Raw genomic sequence first — 19,957 nt, 5'->3', positions numbered from 1 at the left:
GCTTAGTCTTCAAGGTAGTCGGACTTTCTGGAGGAGCTAAAAGACAGAATGAATCGAACCGGTAAAGGTGCTCGTTAGTGCGAGTCACGTGCCTCTTTCGCGCAGTGCATGCGCAAAAAGCCACGCCGGCACATCGTCGTTTTCGCCGCAGGATATTACCATCTAGGCGACTCAAATCCTTATCAGTGTATTTCTCGATCGCATAACCGACGATCGGCTCCGAATAGCTGCCCAACTTCTCGTCTTTTCACTTTCAAAGCATAGGAAGACCGTAAGACAAGCTTTAGTATCCTGTCACTTGTCGCTTATTACGTGAATCACGTGTCTAGTAGAACTCATTTGCAACAGCGCTGTCTGCGAAGTCGACCTTTTGTTTTGCTGACACTTTTGGACTCCAGGAGTATCGTTAGTTCGTTCACGTTCAAGGCGGAAGCACTTCCAGGACTGTCGTGCTTATTACTAAGCCTAGAGGCGAGGATTACGTCTGCGCAATTGGATGGGAAACGGCTATGGGCAACGCCGAAACAGCGGAGAAAGGTATAGAGAGATCTTGGCGTATCGATATATTCGATCGTAGCCTTTTAGACGACGATTATGATTTGTTCACGTTTAATTGTGATATTCTAGGTGACTGGGAAGGCCAGCATGATGCTTCCCACGGCGCCTCAGTAAAAGGAACGGAGGACGGAGCTGAGAATAGACATTTCGACGTCGCGGAGAACGATCGAAAAGCGAAACTGAAACAGGAAAATTCGTCGAGGTCGGATGACGCACATCTTTTGGAAGGTGAAGAAATGCGTAGGAGGATTTCTTTCAGAAATCAAATTTGTGTTTGCCATTTGCGCAGAAGTTGATTACAGTAGTTGGCTAGCGTTTGCATGGTGTTAGTTCACATATTTTGCTTGTAGACAAAACGTCGTCATTGCAATTATCATCATCGTCTTGTGGTGACGTCGGTGGAACTGAGGGTGCTGCAGTGGGTAAGTTCAAGAAGCTAAATGTACATTCTGCTCGTTCTGCAAATCAATTTGTGTAGCCGGTGAGCAGAAGCCTAAAGACGAGATCCGCAAAAACAGTGGCGTTCCAAGTTCTGAAACGTTGTGAGATTTGAAGTAGATGACCGTCGCATTTGTATGCCTTTTATTAGGAAACCAGGAGAGGGCGCTGCCGCTGTTAATGCTTCCCAGACGAACAGTATTAGCCGTTTCTTCTTTCTCTGAAGCACTGTTTCATTTTTTGTAGATGAAGACCACTTTAAACGTAAAGCTGTTCTTAAGAATGATGCTTGTGAAGTCCAGCATGCAGCAGCCATTGAGAACCCTGTGGGCAACACCGAAGAAACGGAGTTTTCAAAAAAGAATCAGAGCATGAGTAACATAGGCAGATCAATTTGTAGCTCATCTAATATCTAACGGATAGCTAAAAGTGTACAAAGTCGTTCTGTCATTGGAAGAGGACGGTCGACGTCTTCTTTTATTGGAAATAGCCCGCATCAGGCAGCCTATCGTGGAATTGGGCGAGGACGAGGCAGGGGAAGAGGAAGAGGCGACAAAAATCTCGTCGCTGAGGGCCCTAAAAGTTGGGTCTATTGTCTGATTTTTTTTCTTTCATCTCCATCGAATTGTCTTGTAGATTTAGAGACGCGGCTTACCGATTTAAGCGAAGAAGGTAAAAAGAACCAGACCAACAAAACGAATCGTTCTTCTGCGTCAGAGTGAGTACTGTATACAACTCGTAACGACGTTCATTAGAGCTTGTTTTAAAACTATCACAGTGATGCTCCGGGCGTTACGGTTCACTTCAATGTTCTGCTTCACCCCGAGTGGGCATACAACGAGGAAAATGACAAAGTTGCTATTAGATTTGGCGCCGGCGAACTCGGTGCGTGGAGCTGGAATGCTGTTGATATGATGGTAGCTGAACCAATGTAAGCTTGCCACTGAAGCTTTACGATTATTTCTTTGACTGATTATTCAATTTTCAGGCTACTTATGGACAACACTAGGTATTTGCGTCTAGCTGGCACATTTATTTTGCCACGGGAATTAACAGCCACCGCGGTTGCGTACAAGTACGTTGTGATAAAAGGCGAGAAGGTACGGTATGAGTTTGTCACTCCGAGCTCGCTCGGAGGCGTCGTGAATCGGGCTCTCGTTCTTCCTGACGCGCTCAAGAATGCTGTAGAAGGTATTATTGCCTGTAAAATGTTCTATTTCGGTTGTTGAGGGGTTTTCTAGGAACATTTCATCGATACGATGATGTAATTAGAAAGGAGCCTGGACGAATAGAGAAAGGATGGAATTTCTTATCTCGTTCTACTGCGCGCTACGTGCAGATGCGCGAAGTGGCGATTGAGGCGTTCATTCCTCAGTGGCCTGGATTTCATACAGGGAGCTCGCTGGAGGTCGAGACGTGTTCTGAAATCGCTTCGAGCGCTTTAAAGCGTCTGAGAGTAGTCGTTGATTCGATTAGCCGCATTCCTCTTCTTGAAGACAAAGAGGGAGCTTCTGTTAAAAAATGGGAACCAGCGGGCTTTGATGCTGCAAAGGTTTTGTACATTTTCATTTGATAATGGCCAAAAGATTGCAATACCCAGTGTGTTTTCAGGTTTTGGCTTCCTGCATGAAAGCGAAACTGAAAGAAGTGTCGCGATACAGTGGTGATAAAGAGGCGACTAATAAACTTGTTGCTGCTGCAGCTATCGCTGTTGTTTGTCAACAGTATGATTTTCGACTCAAGAAACTCTTTTCTTTCACCGAATATGTATCGCTTTCCTTTCCGCTAACCTTGCGTGCCGACCTGAAAAACAGAGCTTGTCCTGCACTGGACGCCGTATTTGGACATTTCGGCAACGACGAGTCCGTTTGTCTTTTCGTTTTGTCACAATTTCATGCGAATTTTTTTTAGAGATGTCGCTTCGGCTGTTTTTGAAGTTCTTTTTGCGTTGCTGAATTCGCAGATCAGTAGTTGGATTCGAGTGCTGCCTTTGTACCACTTTGTCGTGGGAGTGTCGAAACCGTTTCAGCGGTCATTAGACCACGATCCGGATTCTCAGCAGTGGTGGGGACTAGGTGGCTTGCTTGATGCGGCTATGACTTTCAGATCCAAGTCAAAAGCAGGGTGAGTTCAATTTGTCGTTGTTTTCGTAATTAGAGCAATTTTTCGTGTCTATTTTTCTCTAGGGCTTTCCCGTCCAACATGTCATTTCTCGTAGACTTGTTTCGGCTTGATGCGTTGCTTATACGAGCTGTACTATTTTCTGTTAAAGCCAGCGAGTTGGCTGATTGGGTTGATTATGGGCATCCGGGCGAAATTCTGACTGCTGTGTCAAAAAGGTTTACTGCGTTTAAAAGACCCTCTCGTTTCTCATCCGATCCACTCGTACGCTGCAATAGCAGTATTGCGTACTACAATTGCCTTGCAAAACCAACTTTTTTAGATCGATTTTCTTCAGAAAAGCGTCCCATTGCTGGCCGGTCGTGTGTCTGAAAAACAGAGGTTGGGCATCCAGCATGTTTCTGTGAAAAGCTCTCTCTAATTTCGTTCTTTTCTATTAGTTGGCTCTCTGCGGAAGAACATCGCACCGTTTCAAACAACGGAATTTCAGCCACTATTAAGCTCTTGGTCATTGCTTGCAGAGAGTACTGCGAAGAGCGATTCAAAAGAGAAATTCGAGCTTTAGTCGATCTGGCATTTTCTCATCTCTGCGTCGTTGTGGATTTGAAACAAAACAGCTCCGGAATGTTGAAATCAACGACAGATAACACCAAGGTGCTTGAAACGATCGTCGTCATCGTCGCTAATTGGCTGCGCAGTTTGTCACCAGCAAGGCCAACAAAGTCAAAAGATCTGAATAGAGCAATAGAGGTATTTTAGTTGTCTAAAGCTCTTTCCTGATTTATCTCTTCTCTTACAGTGCTGGGAGCTCATTATTAACCAAGGTTCTCTGAAAAAGGTTTTGGCGGACGCTTGGGTAACTCTGTTGGGAAACCGTCTTTCGGCTGACTTGCGCTTGGTACACGCATCAGGCGGCTTTTCTTAATATTTTTTCATTTGGTCTTAAATTTAGGTAGATGAATTTGTACTACTAGAGGCGTATTGCCTTTCGAAAACCGACGAACTTCATCCTTCTATTCGATTCTGCTTGAACAGAGCTGCTGAAGAGGCTGTTCTTAACCTTTCAAAGGTTTAGCCTGCTCAAGGCGTCTGCATGAAGCAATATCAACATGGTGCTTTAGAATGCAAGACGACATGAAGCTGTCGTTCAGCTACTGTTGAACGGGTCCAAGTTTGATCTCATGAATGTTTTCTTGAGAGAAATGTATCCCAGGATGGACGCGTCAGACGATGTCTGGTTAGAAGGTATACTGAAGTTTTCTTTTTGGGAAACGTTGTTACGCCGATCAGGTAAGATGTAGTACTGTCATCGCGTGGAGACGCACACATGTTATGGTGTTTTTCAGATAAACTTTCGGTTGCTCCAAGAGTTTCTGATGTCTACTTAAAAGTGTCGTCATTGCTGAAGTTTTTCGCAATTGGGCTCCAACGCGCTACTATTACGTACCAGCAGTTTTCAGTTATAAAGCCAGTGAATGAGAAGATGGCTACGTTGTGCGGCATAGTTTCTCCCGGATTGAGAGAAATTGTTCACAGTAGCGTTATGCAGCAAGCAACTGTTCTTGCTGAATTTGAGAAAGAGCGGAAAATTATTCAAAACTTCCTTGGGTTTTGTCACCAGCTGGGAGGAATTGGTATTAATACTGGTGTTATTTTCTAATAGGCATTGTATTCTTTTTTCTTTTCAGCTGATTGTCAAAATCTTTCTGATCGCCTCTCAATGGACGTTCGAAATGTTCCTCTGAAAAATCTTACCAGGAGAGACAAGCACGAGCAGTTCGTTTTTTTCTCCGTTCCGCACAGAATTTACTGTCATTTGAAATTGTTATACGCATTGAAGCAAAGTTTTGTATTCGCCCAAATATGGAAGGAAATTGGGGAAAGAGAAGTGCGCTCACGTGAAGATGGAGCAGCGCTTTCTCTTGCGGAGATAGAGCGGTGTGTTATGCAGCCGGTTTTCGTTGAGTGGAACGAAATGAGCTCAACTCTTATTTCTGGCTCGATTACTTTGGAAGCGGTAAAGAATCGTTTTGGGATTTATCTGCGAAACGAAGCAGCTCTCCGTCAAGAGCTTGAGATAATTAACAGTAACACTTTGCACCAGAATTCTGATAGCGGACATTGGGTAACTTGTCAGCTGGCAAGAATTGCTGCCTTTGGCGAAACCAGCAGTTCTATTGAAGCAGCCAAAGCGATTAAAAACGTTCACGAAGCACTCGGAATCAGTCAACGCTTTGAGAGCATCGAGAACGTTTGCCAACTGGTAATTTATTAATAATAGGCAGTATAAGCATTCTGCATTGCAACTTCTTTCTATGTTTTTGGTAGGATTCGCCATTATTTTTGAAAAATTCTCTTTCGACGATGACAGATGACATGGCGAACGCTGGTCGCTTTCTTCTTGAAGTGAAGCGATTACCGGCGAGAATTCGCTGTTTAAATCAGTTCGCAAAGTGCAAAGGTCTAATCGAGTGGATAAGGACGGACTTTAAAGGTAGTGCTAGGATACTAAAGGAGTGATTTCGTACTTTTTTTTCCTTATAGATTTGAAGCACCTGGGCACTTTTCTAAATTTAGCGGGAGCTCGCTCATCGGCCAGTTTTGCTGCCAACAGGCGTGCCTGCTTGAACGCCGCTTGCTCGGCTTTTTCTGCTTTTCTTTTCGATCTCAACTCTGACGCTGATCTATCGCAGTTTGAGAAAGCGTGTGCGAGCGTGTTCGAAAAGCTTGCCATCGACCGGAGCATTGCAAAGAAATGGACCGATAGCGAGAAGTATTTGTCTGAATTTCGAGACGCTAAAGGAATGCTGGGTTCCGTTGAGGTGGCTTCCTTTTTGCAATTGGAAAACATCAATTTGTACGGTCGATACTTGCTTGGATCAAGATCGGGAGCCGAAATGTCTAAAGAGCTGGCTGGAAATGTACGACTGTTTGTTTCTTCTGGTCCGTCAGTTCAATCGCGAAAATATGTTTCTCGCGGTAAAACTCTGAGTCTCGACGACCTCAAAGACCTTCAGAGCCGCCTCATTCTTGTGTCCAGTCACGACGACAGGCAAGCGAATGCCGTTGTCACCTTTAGCAGGGGCCTTGACAGTGCGATGAGGTTGGCAACAGCCGTTGCAGCTCTTTGTCTTGCTGGCCACGTCAAATACCTTAAATGGAGTAAAACGTTTCATTGCAGCCGACCCCGAATGGTGGAGGAAATGTGCAATGCCGCTCGTGAGATTGAGAATGACTTGGAGCGGTGGAGGGAGCATATTGCCGATGTGAGGTCGCAGTGGTATTATTTGAACTACTTCACAACGGCCCAAATTTTGGTTCTTGCTCGCGAGCTCGGCAGTGTAGCTCGAAATCGACTACACACCATGTCGCGCGATGCCTTCACTCTTCTGGAGTGCATCAAACCTGACGTTGTGACCAAGGACGTCGTCGTCATTATAAACAAAGTTTCTGTGACCTCCGACGAAAGTGATTCTCAAAGGCAGATACTTCCTGAAGAACGATATTCTTCTCTCCTGTCCCTTCGCCATCTGCCCTCTCTCAGTTCTACAGCGGAAGCCGAGATTCCAGAAGTTTTTGAAATTTCCTCCTGCAAGCCACTTGTTTTCAATCGTTATAACGAAGACTATATTACGCTACAGACACTCGGAAAATTTCTCAATTTACTTGCCATAACTGCACCGAAGTTGGCGCGTCGCTCGATTCCCACTAGCCATCTAAAACCTGGCTACCCTAATCTTTTCGTCGTACCTGAAAGCGACGTCTTTCCAACGGCACTTTTTCTCTATATGAGAGATTCAGATTTGTCCTTGCCGTCTTCCCAAGAAGCTCTACTCTGTTCGTCGACAACAACAGTTGAAGCTATTTCTCTCTTTTGGAGACGTGCCCTAAATGATCCGGCTCATAATCGACGTATTTTCTGCTTAATCGCTGCTGACCGTTTAGCTTATGACGTGAGCTACGCAGCTGTCGAGGAATTTGAAAAACTTAGCGTTGGAAGTCGAGACGACTATTGCCTGGCAATTATCTGCGCTTTTTCCGACAACGAGTATCGATCTTGTCCGTACATGGCTTCTGCATTCGAACGGGATAAAAGGCAGGCACCCATCTGTCCTGATCCCGAGGAGACACAGGACTACCTGAGGCGGCAATATTCGGCAAAATCCTCGTTGAGACGAGCTAAGCGCGCCAATTTTGTCGACTCTGAAAAATCATGTGTTCGCGTTGTCTATTCTACCCGAGCTGGTGTAGGAAAGTCGCATTTCGTCAATCGAGTTGCAGAAAATTCATGCCTATCACAGGTGACCGTGCCACTCTACGAATTTCATGCAAATGCAGATGCAGTCGTTTTTCTCCTGCGGGAGAGCTGTGACGATCGCCGATCGTCACGACTCATTCATTTTGACATATCGCCCTTTGTTCAACGAGGCCTCGACGATCTTCTAATAAATTTGTTGCTCCTCGGTCAGCTCACAGATTCTAGAGGTCAAGTTTGGCGCAAGCGGCCAACTGATTTGTACGTCCTGGAATGCACGTACCCTGATAGTCAAGAACGAATGGTTAAGAAACTGGCTGGTAGTCGGTGGCGACATCGAAAAGCGATTTCGTTCCTTTACTACTTACCTTCACTTCGTTGTTGTAGTCCAGCCGAAGTGATCCAATCTCCAGAGAGAAACGCGTCATTTAATTTGCAGGAAATTCCGGGCCAAGATTATCAGCGCGTTTTCCAGTATTTGACGCGGTATCGTCGCAGCGAAAATCTCGATAATTTCAAGTTTGAAGCGGTATCGTCGAGGCAGAGCTACGCGCAAACGCTCAGTGTTCTTTTGGAGTTCTGCAGTATAAAAAATCCATCTTGGTCTATAATTCGTCATTTCACTCGCTTCTTGAGCATTCAATTGGACGACTGCGAAAAGAACTTGTTTTGCGACGTGCAAGTGTGTGGAAATACACTTCAGGGTCTAAAGGCGTTTGTTTTAAAGCTAATGATAATCATGTCGACGGACTTTTCGACTCCGTTCTTGAACGATTCGGTTCAGATAGACGATTTAAATCGGTACCGAGCTCGTCGTAATTGGGAGCAATCGTCTCACCCTTATCTCTTCTTCAACGAAGATCGCCAGACTATGACGATAATGGGGCTGAGAGTCACGCAAAATGGTCAGCTTATTGATTCTTCTTCGGGAGAAACTCTTGACGAGCAAATCATGACTCCAGATCTCAGCCAGTCTCTCACACGCCAGGGCTTTGATTTGGCAAGTGACTACAACCAGTGGCCAAAGAGCAGACTTATTGACGCTCTTTGCAATGTCATGGGCCTTTCTTTCTCTTCAAGAGGGGACCCCGATCTTACTTACGAGCTTACCGTCGATAACGTTGTCAAGATAATGGCTATTCGCATGAGATTTCGCTGCGGCATACCGGTAGTCGTTATGGGAGAAACAGGTTGCGGGAAAACGCGACTTATACAGTACATGTGTTTACTCGAAGCGAAACAGACAGGAGTTAATAATTTAATTGTGATGAAGGTCCACGGAGGAACAACTGGAGCGGATATTAGCATCAAGGTCCAACAAGCGGAGAAGCAAGCAATGCGAAACACTAGGCAAAGTGTCAACACTGTGCTTTTCTTTGACGAAGCCAACACGACAGATGCTGTCGGTTTGATAAAGGAAATAATGTGTGACGGACGAGTCAACGGTCGGGCTATCTGGGGATTTGGGAAGCGTCTTCATGTTATTGCTGCTTGCAATCCGTACCGAAAGCATACGGAGAGCATGATAAGAAAATTGGAGTCTGCTGGGCTTGGATATCGCATTCGATCAAGTGACACAGAAGATCGTCTCGGTACCATTCCTTTGAGACAACTTGTCTATCGCGTTCACCCCTTACCGGATAGCATGAAAGACTTAGTGTGGGACTTTGGTCAGCTCAACGACAAAACAGAAAAAAAATACATTCGACGAATCGTCGAGAGGCACGTAGAGAAATTGGTAGAGCAGCGTTCTCAGGCGCTCATTGGCGTCATTGCTGGAGTTTTAGCCGCTTCTCAAGAATTCATGCGAAAGGAGAAAGACGAATGCAGTTTTGTGAGTTTGAGAGACGTCGAAAGGGCGATGATCGTTATGATCAGGATTTACGAGCTCAAGAGTGTTCTAGATCCTATTCTCAAGGAGCAGTACGAAAAGGGTGAAAGGTCTGCCGGAAGATTTCGTCGCTATTCGCCTCTGGATTCTTTGACTCGCGCTCTAGTTCTCGCTCTTGCCGTAGGCTATCAGGCTCGCTTGCAAGATCGGACCGCTTTTCAAGAAACCGTCGTTCGTTTCTTCAAATCGCCCTGCCGTTTGCAAAGTGCAGTGCATTTTCGAAAAGAAATCGATTATTGCCAGAACGCCTTCCTCGATCAATTGCAGCTTCCGCCGAAAATTGGTCGCAATCACGCTCTCAAAGAAAACGTTTTCATGATGGTCATTTGTATTGATCTTCGCATTCCACTTTTTCTCGTAGGAAAACCTGGCAGTTCGAAATCGCTTGCAAAAGGCGTCGTAGCAGATGCGATGAGAGGAGCCCACTCTCAGAGTCCTCTCTTCAAATGTTTAAAAGAAGTTCACATGGTATCTTTCCAGTGCAGTCAGCTCTCAGCTGCGGAAGGAATCATTGACACGTTCAAAGAGTGCCAAGCAATGCAGAGAGAGCAGAACCCTCAACGATATGTTTCCTGCGTTGTATTGGATGAAGTCGGCTTAGCTGAAGATTCTCCGAAACTGCCTTTGAAAGCTCTGCATCCTTTGTTGGATGATGGAACTACTGGGGCTGGAGTTGAAGAACAAGGTAAGTTATATTGTCTTTTATGAAACGTTTTATAGAGATTGTAAGTGGCGTCGTTATTGGCGCATTAAATTACTGATAGTTGTGAGGTAATATAGAGGCTGGGCGCGTCACTCAGCTATACTTCAAACCTCGGCCTTACTAGACGAGTAGGCATCTTCTTTTTCGGACAAATCTATGGTGCTTTCGCGCCCTGTACTTATTTTGCATGTATATTAGTCGTCCCTGAATGTAGTATTCAAAACGTTTATTGTCTTTTCGCCGTTTTTGTACCCTTATGCAGTGACCACTAGTATACTACTATAACTAGTATTGCACTATTTGTATAATGCCTCCGTTTTCTAATCAAAAATGGGTCTTTCATTAAAGGCTGTATAAACGTTTCCTTTTAGGTTCTTGTTCGGTGATCAATCGAGTTGCTTTTGTGGGCATTTCTAATTGGGCTCTGGATCCTGCGAAAATGAACAGAGGAATCTTGGTGCAGAGAGAAGTGCCAGACGACAAGGAATTGATCGCAAGTGCTAAGGGTATATGCAGTGCTGATCAGCAAACCCTTCTGCTCATGGAAACGCACTACATCAATGGACTAGCAAAGGCTTACCTCGAAATTTATCAATCGCAAAAAGAAGAAGGTCGTGAATTTTTTGGCTTGAGAGATTTTTATAGGTAAGCAGAATATTTAGCCCTGAACATTATAATCTTGATTGGTGTCATAAACAAGTTTTTCGTAGCCTTGTCAAGATGATATTCTCCTTTTGCATGTCGAGCGGAAAAGACCTCTCCGAAAAGGAACTTATTCACGTCGTCCAGCGCAATTTCGGCGGTCTTCACTTGAAAAAAATTGATCCGGTTGAAGTCTTTTGCCGGTATCTCTTTTCACAGAATGTCGCTGTTGGAGCATGCTCAACTAGTGACTCGGTAGCATTAGTTCGTGCTAATTTAGCCAGCTCTACAATCGAAGACGGATCGGACGAAACGCGATATCTGCTGCTTCTCACCGAAAATCAGGCAGCTCTTGGCATCGTTCGTCAAAAGTTTTTCACGCAAAGCAATCCTTGCGTTATATTTGGAAGCAACTTTCCCAATGACCAAGAATATAGTCAAGTTTGTCGCAACATTAACTTGGTGAAAGTGTGCATGGAGACGGGGCGAACACTAATTCTTCTCAATTTGGAGAACTTGTACGAGAGCCTTTACGACACCCTGAATCAATATTACCTTTACTTCGGCGAAGAGAGGTATGTTGATTTGGGCTTGGGCAGCCACCGCGTCAAGTGTCGAGTTCATTCCAACTTCCGCTTGATTTTAATTGCCGAGAGGGAAACAGTTTACCAAAAATATCCTATTCCTTTGATCAATCGTATGGAAAAGCATTTTATGGCGATGTCTTCGGTTCTGACACCTCAACAGCAGCGAATAGTTGATAAATTGAAAAAATGGGTCATTGCGTTCTCTGAGGTCACCATTCAAGGTTTTTCTCGTGGCGATGAAGCGACGGTATCACGACAAAAATCGTCGTTTCAAATTGAGGATGCGTTCATTGGCTACCACGACGACGCCGTTGCGACTGTCGTTCTGAGAGTGAGCAGAGAGATTGATGAGCGGGAATGCGGAGTCGAAGTAACGTCCGACGAAAGGGACGTCGCATGGGAAGAGGCCGTTTTTGAAGCTAGTCGATTTGCGTTTCTTCAGCTTGCCTCTCCAGACGCCGTTGCTCGCCTGACCGCCTCCTCTCTTCGATCCGAAGCTTTGATGTATTGGGATGTCTACTTTGAAAAGCAGTGTCATTCGAGTCTTGTCGATTTCTTGCATCGTCTGATTAGGAAAGAATCATCTGCGGGCGGAATGCTCATTCAAGTGACGACGCATTCCAAGATTTTGTCTAAAGATTGCGTCTTGAATTTGCAGCAGACGATCAACTGCTTTACGAAACGCGTCGCTTTGCAAAACTTTGATACCGAGTATCAGTTTTCTTCGACGGTGAACGAGTTTTTCTCGTCGAGTTGTGCCGGAAACGCTTTACTTATCGTCACAGGAGAGCCTGGTAGCATCAGTGACGATCTGTTCGCCTGTGCTCGTTATATCGTCGAGGATGCACGAGAAGCGGCTTCTCGTCGAGGAGAAGAACGTCGAAAGCACGTCCTTTTTGTCGTGCATCTACCGCGTACAGCTCGAGGCTGCTTTGTTGGATTTATTGGTGGTTTGTGGACCGAAGTTCACATTGACGACTTGTTACCGGCTGAACAGACGCAATATCCATCTATCACTTCTCTAGTTGGAAAAAAGATAAGTTCCCTTTTAGGTTTATTGGCGGATAGCGAAGACGCATCGGAAGCAGCAGTAGTCGATGCGGTCTTTCTGTTTCGCTCGTCTATTCACGGAGCAATTAGTCGATTGGAAGACGTTGATTCGTGTCCGCGTAGCCGAGCTCGAGATCGTCTCGAGCTATTTGTACATCTTATTTTTGACGACGAGCTCTTCCTGGCCGCGCTAAAGCAACGAGTCATCGCCCTTCTTGTGGAGAGGGACGGTAAAGCTGTTGAAGACGGTGGGAGAGAGTGGGTTAAACGCGAAGCACTTAGTCTAACAAAAATTCAAGCAGGCGGCACTTTCCGTCGTGCGCTATGGCTGAGGATTGTCGATATTGTCACACCGATTCTTGCAAAGATTATCTGCTCTATTGATTTAGATTCAAATTTTTCTCTTGCTTCCGTCGAGCGTCCTAGTTGGGTGAAAACTCTATGGATTGCAATCTTTTCCAATCAGCACCTTTTGCCTTTGAATTATGACGACCTTCTTACTACCGATCGGTTGACAGTTAACCAACGGTTTCCCGTTTTGACGTCTGGTTTTGGAAGACGGCACTTTCAGGCTCGTTTCCCCTTTTCAAGCCTTGTTAGAGACGAGGTCGACGCCCTGATTAAGCAGGCGAAACTTAAAGCTGGCACGTCTCATACTAAAATAATCCTTTGGCATTGATTTTTTATTTAGGTAACGAAAAATTTACTTTGATTCTTGATCGAGTTTTTGCAGAATCCGCTATTGGAAAACACGTTGAAGACGATTGTGATGACGTTGAAAAAGCTCGTCGATACCTGCACGATTACGTTCGTATGAATCACAGCATTGAATTGCTTGAAGACGACGGTAGGCTAAAGGTAGCGTCTCATTGATTCATGTGTAGAGTATTGGATTAACCAATAGTGGGCTCTTTAGCTTGTTGAAGACGCGGTCTGGAGTAGTTTTAACGAAATGGTTGCTGTAGACTTTGAAAAGTCTGACTTGGAGAAGGGGAAGCCGTTTGTTCCATCTCTTCCTGCTCTCCACTTGGCATTTGAGCGAGTTCGAGATCGACTAAAATGTTTTTCAGAGGCAGTCCGAATAAATCCGGCCATCATTCCTTCCGTGTGCCAGTTTCAAGGATTTGAAGACACAGACAGAATGGTGAGATATATCACAGCACGTTGAGTCATTCTTTCGTTGCAATTAAGAGGTATTTTGCGAAAATCTTTAGACTTTAGATTTGGTTGCTTTTCGGCTTCTTCTGGAGACACTGCAACCCACAAACGCCACTTTGGGAAAAGCATGGATGGATAGAGTAAGAGCCAACAAGAGGTGCATAGAAGCGTGGTTTTCTCTTTCGGCTTGCAAAGCGGAAGCCGAGTCGTTTGTATCTGTTCAACGGGCTGCATCCAAGTAAAGACTCTTTTCAGCGCTATAGTAGCTATGTGGTTCACGCGTGTATCTTGCGCCACAGGTGTTTGTGGACTAAGATCTGCCTGGTGTATCTTTTTGTTGACCATACCAGGTCTTCAGCTGAGATTGGACTTAAGCTTTGGAAGGTATTTAGGCCCGTGTTAGCGCTATACGTATGTTCATCCTATTATCTTTAGTGCTTTTTAAATTCGTCGCCCGACTTCGCAACTCCTGCGACGTTGAAAAGAGTTTGTGATTTCTTAGATGAGTCTCTTGACTTTGTTCGACAGCAGCTCATCGGGTAAGCAAGATATATGCGAGCACATGTAGACTGGTATTATTAGGTACCACTGGTTACTTGCTTGGTTCACCTACTGTGTGTCAAGCTCAGTCACTGATTATAGACCAGAGAATTAGAGAGAACAGAGAGTAGAGGAGTCCTTGAGAAATCCCTGGTTCAACTACTTTGATTTTTTTAGCCCCAACAGCGGAGAATGTAGCATATGTGGCAACTACCTGACTAAGGATCCTGTTTGTCTTCCTTGCCGGCACATTTTCTGTTTGATTTGCATTGAATCGTGGATGGCTAAGAGTGTCACTTGCCCAAAATGCAGACAGGAATTGCCTGCTAACTACAGACCAGTGTCAACGTCTTCAACGAGGTGCTCTTGTTCTTTTTTGCATGTAAGCCGAATAAATGTCTCGTTTCTAGAGATTCTCTTCAGGATCTTTTCGACTTTAAGAAAAACTGCTGTTCCTTTTTTATGGAAATTGTTGCCGTCTACACGTTTGTCGAACAAGCCAGAACCTCGCCGTGTAGAAGCGTGGTTCAGCTTCTAATGGGATTGGTTGTAGAGCAAAGCGCCGAAGGAGGACGAACTCGACCCTTTTCTCCGTTTTCATTTGATCACTACGATCGTCGTCCAGTGTTTAGATCATTTCTGCTGCAGTTACTCTTGAAACACAGGTACGGTAATTACTTAATGTGTTGATATATCTTTGGCAGCATAACATTTGATTCTGTATTTCTTTTTATCATGGCAGCGCAACTGAAACATTGAAGTACATTCAAGAGTACTTCGACAGGACTGAAATCCTCTACAGACGTCACAAACTTCATCCGGAGGACAACGATCTGCAAGTGATATTTGTACAGTGTATCGAGGTTAGGTGGGAACAGCAGCGGAATTTTGATTGTATAATGAGATTGTAGGACTCGCGCTTTCTGGAAGCGAGGCGTCTTTCGGATGCTGAGGTGGCTTGCGAAGACCTCACTGTCGCTTTGAGAGACTTGACGGCTGATCGTCGCAGTCTCGCTTACATTCGCGCTGTAGCCTACGCTCGTCACGGGCTCTATTTCGTTGCTCAGTTTATTAGCAATCTGTTAACTACTAGCGTTCCGAATGTTTTAAGGAAAGAGGAAGAATCGATTGAATTGGCGAAGAAAATCTGCAGCGGAAATTGTGACCTGAATGTTCCAATATTCCTGTTGAAGCAGATCGTGCGTTCTCAAGGTGCCGACGCAATCAGAGCTTTGGAGAACTGTAAACCAATTGCTTGGATTGGCGAATTTATTTGCCGCTATTCTACGGTACATGCCTTTTAGAATAGTGTGAGTGGTACATGTATATCGCCTTCTTCATCTTTCTAGAACGAAAGTCATAGCATTAGCGCCGATTATTTGGTCGTTATCGATGGTTACAAAGCCGTGCGAGAAGCTGTTGCTGTTGCTCTTCTCTCTGGATCGACAGCTTCGCTGGAAAGTGTTAAGGTCTGTATAATAGCGAGGGAAAGCCTGCTAATACAGCTGAGGGAGATATCGCGACAGTTAACTAGACAAGACGAATAAAAAGAAAAATGTCTTGTTTTTTTACAGGATTTGGGAAGGAAAGGGTATGTTCTGTTTCTTTTGGCACTCTACCGGGAGTCGAGTGCACACCACTGCTCGTCAACAACTTGCATTGATCAGAAAGTATACCGTCGCTCTAGCTTACATTTGTTTTCTGAGCGCAAATTTTCTTCAGACTATTACCAAGCTTGAGAAGTTTTGCTCAGGATTTCCACCTTGGGTGAAATCAGCAGCTGTTCAAATTCTTTCGAACAAGCTGGGTGACCCGTGTGGATCAGCTCAGCTAAAATTAACACCTGGTCGCAGCCATCAATCGAGAGCGTTGATGTCTGTTGCGTTTCATTTTTACTGTCTCGTTCAAGCTGCTCATAACGACCGTCTTGTGAAACCGTGTCATCTCTTGTTTCGCCAACCGGGGAGTTTCTCTGTAAGTTTGCACTGCGTCGGCTGTGGTTAATATTAAAATCCAAAGTGCATGATTTTCGTAGCAATCTTACTTGCCAACTATGCCAGATGACCCTGTTTTGGAAATGAAACGCTTCCTGGGAGAGGGAGGGTGGTACGGTAGGCGATATGTACGATTTCTTTGTAATATCTTGTTTAGAGCTATGCTCTTTAGAATGTCCTATGGGCCATGCTTATCGCGTCGAAAATGTGAGAGGAACACATATAGAAATGCTTTTAGCTGTAGTGTGTGCGCAGTGTGGTCGCCCAGTAGAAGTTAGACGGTGTAATACTTGCGGATCACAAATAGGAGGGCAGTCTCACCAGTTACTTCGAGATAACCTCCGTGGGGCAAGAGAGTGAGACCATTTTCTATAATCGTTTCTCGTTTCCTTGTCTAAAAACTATTTTAGACGTGAAGAGAGAGGGTATATCGCGGGAAATGATACTTTTGTCAGTCGAGAAAGGGATTTGTCGCTGTCTTCGTGCTCGCTCGTCCGACTCTTTCTGGATTCCACTTTGTTCTGGGCATCTTGCAGCAACACAGTCAGCTCATACAATACCGTGTGTGGCTTCTTGTGCAATATGTTGTCTCTTTCACATTTAGTCGATTCACGAAGTTTCGATGCTGCTTAAACCTCGTGTTGACGCGGATGGTTTGCCCAAGAAATTTTGGTCTCTTTTGGAACGCGATATGCATTCGTTTGCACAATCTATTGGTCATTCAGTAGAAGATTCAAGCGTTCTGATTCACCTGGTGATAGACAGTCTACTTACCACTGATGCATCTAATGGTTCAATCTTATTATAATTATTGTCGTCTTCTTATGATTATATTTAGTTGGCAGTTTGGGCGAAGGTACGTTCAGAACAAAAGACGAGCGAAAAGCATGGGAAGATGCCATTGATCGCGATGTCATTACCACTAAACTGAGGGTACTATAGGGCTTTAATATGCAACGCCATTGTTACTCTTGCTCGTGCATAGGAAATACCTCAAAAAATGACCAATTGGCTAGGCGTTGTTACAAGCGATGAAGGATTTAGTACGAGTAATCCTACTGTTGACTAGCAGTCACTGTGTACCCTATAGGAAAAAATCGCCTAATGACCTGGATTTACGAACGAGATTCGCCATCCACGACGACAACTTCGTATCTTGGCTTGTGGCGATACCGATCGAGGGTGACTGTCAGTCATCTGTTTCAAACAGTGCAACAGGAATTCTCCGGAAAGCCAAAACGCGCTTCACCAAACATTTTGAGAGAGTTTCTAAGACAGGTATATAGGTAGAACTGTAACATTTTCTTTGTTATTTTGACGTTTTAGGAATCTAGCCTCAGACTTCTCATTTATCTTCCTGCCATAGTGGAACTGCAGCGTTTGCTCTTAGAAAAGTTTCACTGTCGTCTTGCTCGGCACGAAGGCCAAACTCTTACCGTGGGACGCTTCCTCGACCGTCTTTCTTCTCGGGACGAAAAGCGTCGTTTTCGTCATCTTATCAATGTTTTCTGTAAAGTGTGGGAGCTAGCTGGAGACGAAGTCGCCAGCAAAGGTCACCTAAAGATTGAACCAGGCAAAAGGTTGCGCGTTACAGACGAAAGGTCGATTTTGATTGACTTTCTTCTGCCGACGGAGAAGGGCGAAGGACGCTGCGCTTTGGCTCTTGTAAAGTACTTAATCAATCAAGTTCACAATGAATTCGTCGAAACTTATAGGCGTTTAGCTGAAGTACAATGGTATTGTACGCAATACGTAATCTACTTACAGGTTTTGAGGCTTTCCTTATTGTAGTGATGCAGTCAAAGTCCCCATGGACGAAGTAACTACGAGCACGTTGATTGCGTACGACTTTGACAGGGATCTTTATCCTTTGATTTTGGCCCACTGCGACTACTCTTTGGAAGTGGGAAAAGGAATGGATGTCAGGTACAACTACCACTCTTTAGAAAGGCAGATTGTTGACAGATTTGTCATTGGAAGGCCACTGGTAGTTTTTAAGGTATACGAGCTATAATTTCTGCAATACAGAAGTGATTGCTCAGAGCGACGATGTTCTAGGAGTATCAATTTACGTACTGCCAGGACGTCTACAGTATTGATCTTTTTACGAAAATCAGAGAGCGCGTACCTCAGGTTTGCCTGTACTAATTCAATTGAGAGATTACTCATTCTTTCAATTCTTACAGTTCAATCTGCCAACAAATGTGTCTCTTCAAATTGTCTCGGAGCTTCGCAATCTCACCGACATTTATAGTGTATTCTCTGTAATAGATGTTCTCGTTGGTTTTGCTGTTTCTGTTGGGGCGGACGGCGAAAGATTGATATGCGATTACATACATTCTACTTTACAAATGTCAGAGGATAGAGACTTGGTTAGTCCCAAGGCTAACCAGCTATGCAGAATGAAGCATATTTTATCATTGTGGCGCATTCTCATGGTCGAAAAGAACCGTCAGCTTGTCTTGAAAAATCAAGTTCGTTTAAATAATGGAATTTTATAACGCAAAAAAATTCTCTTCTGCAGGATCCTTTAGAATCTTTTCCCGACAAATACAAGCAGAAAATGCATAATGACCTTATGGAACGTTTCCATGCGTCCTTGCGTAGAGTGGACGTCGATTACTTTCTTGGTGAGCTAGTAGACGTGGCTTTAGTATTGAAACGCCAGGAAGAAGAAGGAACTGCATCGCTGGAAGAATACGGGTGATATTCATTTGAATAAATCAAAAGGAAACTGATCATTTTTCATGCATTTCTCGTTTTAGGCTTAAAGACGCGCTCTCAGATTTTATTAATTCTGAAATTGACGAACGAGGCTTACGAAATATTCCCGACGACGTCAAGCTTCTTCATTTACTCGTCTGTTGGAAGTGTGCTGTTAGAGGCAAATGACGGTAGGTAAAGTTAGCTGTTGTTCTTCTTCTTTGTTGGATATACTGCATTTATTGTACGTCTCAGTATATCGTATCTAAAGCGTGCTTACCTGTTTGGTTTTGTTATGCGCATGATTTTTTACATCACTTCAAGCTTCTGTAAATTCAAACAATTTGTTTGTCTTTGTTCTGATTATCTTACTAGAAAGTGGCCATCATTTTTTAAACATGCACAATAACTATTCCGGAGCGCATTAGCTCTACAAAAACAGCGATTGCATTTGGTAGACGTTATCAATGATGGAAATCAAAGAGGATGGTTGTGATAGAAAGAAGAAACGTCTACACATTCCGCATGAATTTCGTCTAGAGATTTGCTTGCTAATACGAGTTATTAAAGCGATCTACAATTTCTTACATAATAGATAATGAATTGAGGCCATCATGAGTCCCAACCACCGAATTAACGTCTCGCAGAGGGATTGAGGGGTGTTGGGATTTGGCCAAAAATTATTGTGTCTAATAAGACGGATCCCTCATATCGGCATCACGTCGCCTATGTTAATTAAATTCGTACAAACCTTTATAAAAAAGATTTAGACTAAAACTACTGTGGTCAGGTCTCACGATAGCCATGCGTATATCCGATAGAGGATCTCATGAGATTTAGCAATGTCTCATGAGATGCTTGTCTCATAAGAGTTCATCTGACCTCATGAGCATTTCCAATCATTTCCGTAAGATTCCCTTACTCAAGTATAGTAAGCTCATGGGCGTATTTAGAATTTGAGAGAAGGGCCTCCAGATCTAACATTTCCCTATATGCCAGGGCTATATGCACTCAAGGAGATAGAGTGCGTTAGCCAAAGACCATGCTAAGGAAGATAGAGTAGGACCTCGGCTTTCGGACATTCTGCGATTTCGGACGCTCGCACAGCAAATCTAGCGAACCGATTCTGGCTTCCTATGGCGCATTTGAAAGCCCAATCCCTGCCAGGAAGATGTGCCAGAGCGCGAATCAATAGACCAAACCCTCATGATTTTATGAGAAGATTAGCGCGCGCAGGTCAAATCCTCCGCTTTCGGACAGCAGTATCGCTTTCGGACACGTATGCGTAGCTCATTCAAATTTTAATGTTTCGCCTAG

General features: G+C 44.3%; 1 protein-coding gene across 3 annotated transcripts; it reads left to right on the top strand.

The window, feature by feature from the left end:
• The first annotated feature begins 135 nt into the window (after nt 1–135).
• Nucleotides 136–19,037, top strand: LOC136185552 (E3 ubiquitin-protein ligase rnf213-alpha-like). 3 transcript variants are annotated; one of them, XM_065972723.1, is made up of 52 exons: nt 136–271; nt 330–537; nt 628–786; nt 909–980; nt 1,037–1,097; nt 1,148–1,194; nt 1,243–1,371; nt 1,420–1,578; nt 1,633–1,714; nt 1,775–1,927; nt 1,985–2,187; nt 2,238–2,548; nt 2,608–2,858; nt 2,908–3,120; nt 3,183–3,381; nt 3,440–3,498; nt 3,558–3,867; nt 3,917–4,015; nt 4,070–4,186; nt 4,239–4,407; nt 4,464–4,751; nt 4,806–5,380; nt 5,446–5,611; nt 5,662–9,948; nt 10,338–10,611; nt 10,677–12,889; nt 12,937–13,103; nt 13,162–13,389; nt 13,460–13,641; nt 13,703–13,787; nt 13,839–13,942; nt 14,121–14,303; nt 14,354–14,608; nt 14,686–14,806; nt 14,855–15,232; nt 15,293–15,412; nt 15,518–15,613; nt 15,666–15,917; nt 15,979–16,054; nt 16,110–16,144; nt 16,193–16,293; nt 16,348–16,480; nt 16,542–16,728; nt 16,776–16,870; nt 16,923–16,980; nt 17,028–17,215; nt 17,264–17,673; nt 17,729–17,936; nt 17,996–18,070; nt 18,124–18,411; nt 18,462–18,640; nt 18,703–19,037. In XM_065972723.1, the coding sequence occupies exons 2-52, from the start codon at nt 510–512 to the stop codon at nt 18,827–18,829; spliced, it is 14,955 nt and encodes a 4,984-aa protein (XP_065828795.1). In that variant the 5' UTR covers nt 136–271; nt 330–509; the 3' UTR covers nt 18,830–19,037. The 3 variants fall into 3 exon arrangements, with proteins under 3 accessions (XP_065828795.1, XP_065828797.1, XP_065828796.1); XM_065972724.1 differs by having other exon boundaries at nt 148–271; nt 333–537; XM_065972725.1 differs by lacking the exons at nt 15,979–16,054; nt 16,110–16,144; nt 16,193–16,293; ... (9 more) ...; nt 18,462–18,640; nt 18,703–19,037 and having other exon boundaries at nt 15,495–15,613; nt 15,666–15,852.
• The last annotated feature ends 920 nt before the right edge of the window (nt 19,038–19,957 follow it).

Source organism: Oscarella lobularis, chromosome 3 (assembly GCF_947507565.1).
Source record: "Oscarella lobularis chromosome 3, ooOscLobu1.1, whole genome shotgun sequence".
In the NCBI taxonomy this organism is placed as follows: domain Eukaryota; kingdom Metazoa; phylum Porifera; class Homoscleromorpha; order Homosclerophorida; family Oscarellidae; genus Oscarella; species Oscarella lobularis.
The sequence above is the reverse complement of the archived record's forward strand: the minus strand, read 5'-3'. Positions and strand labels throughout refer to the sequence as shown.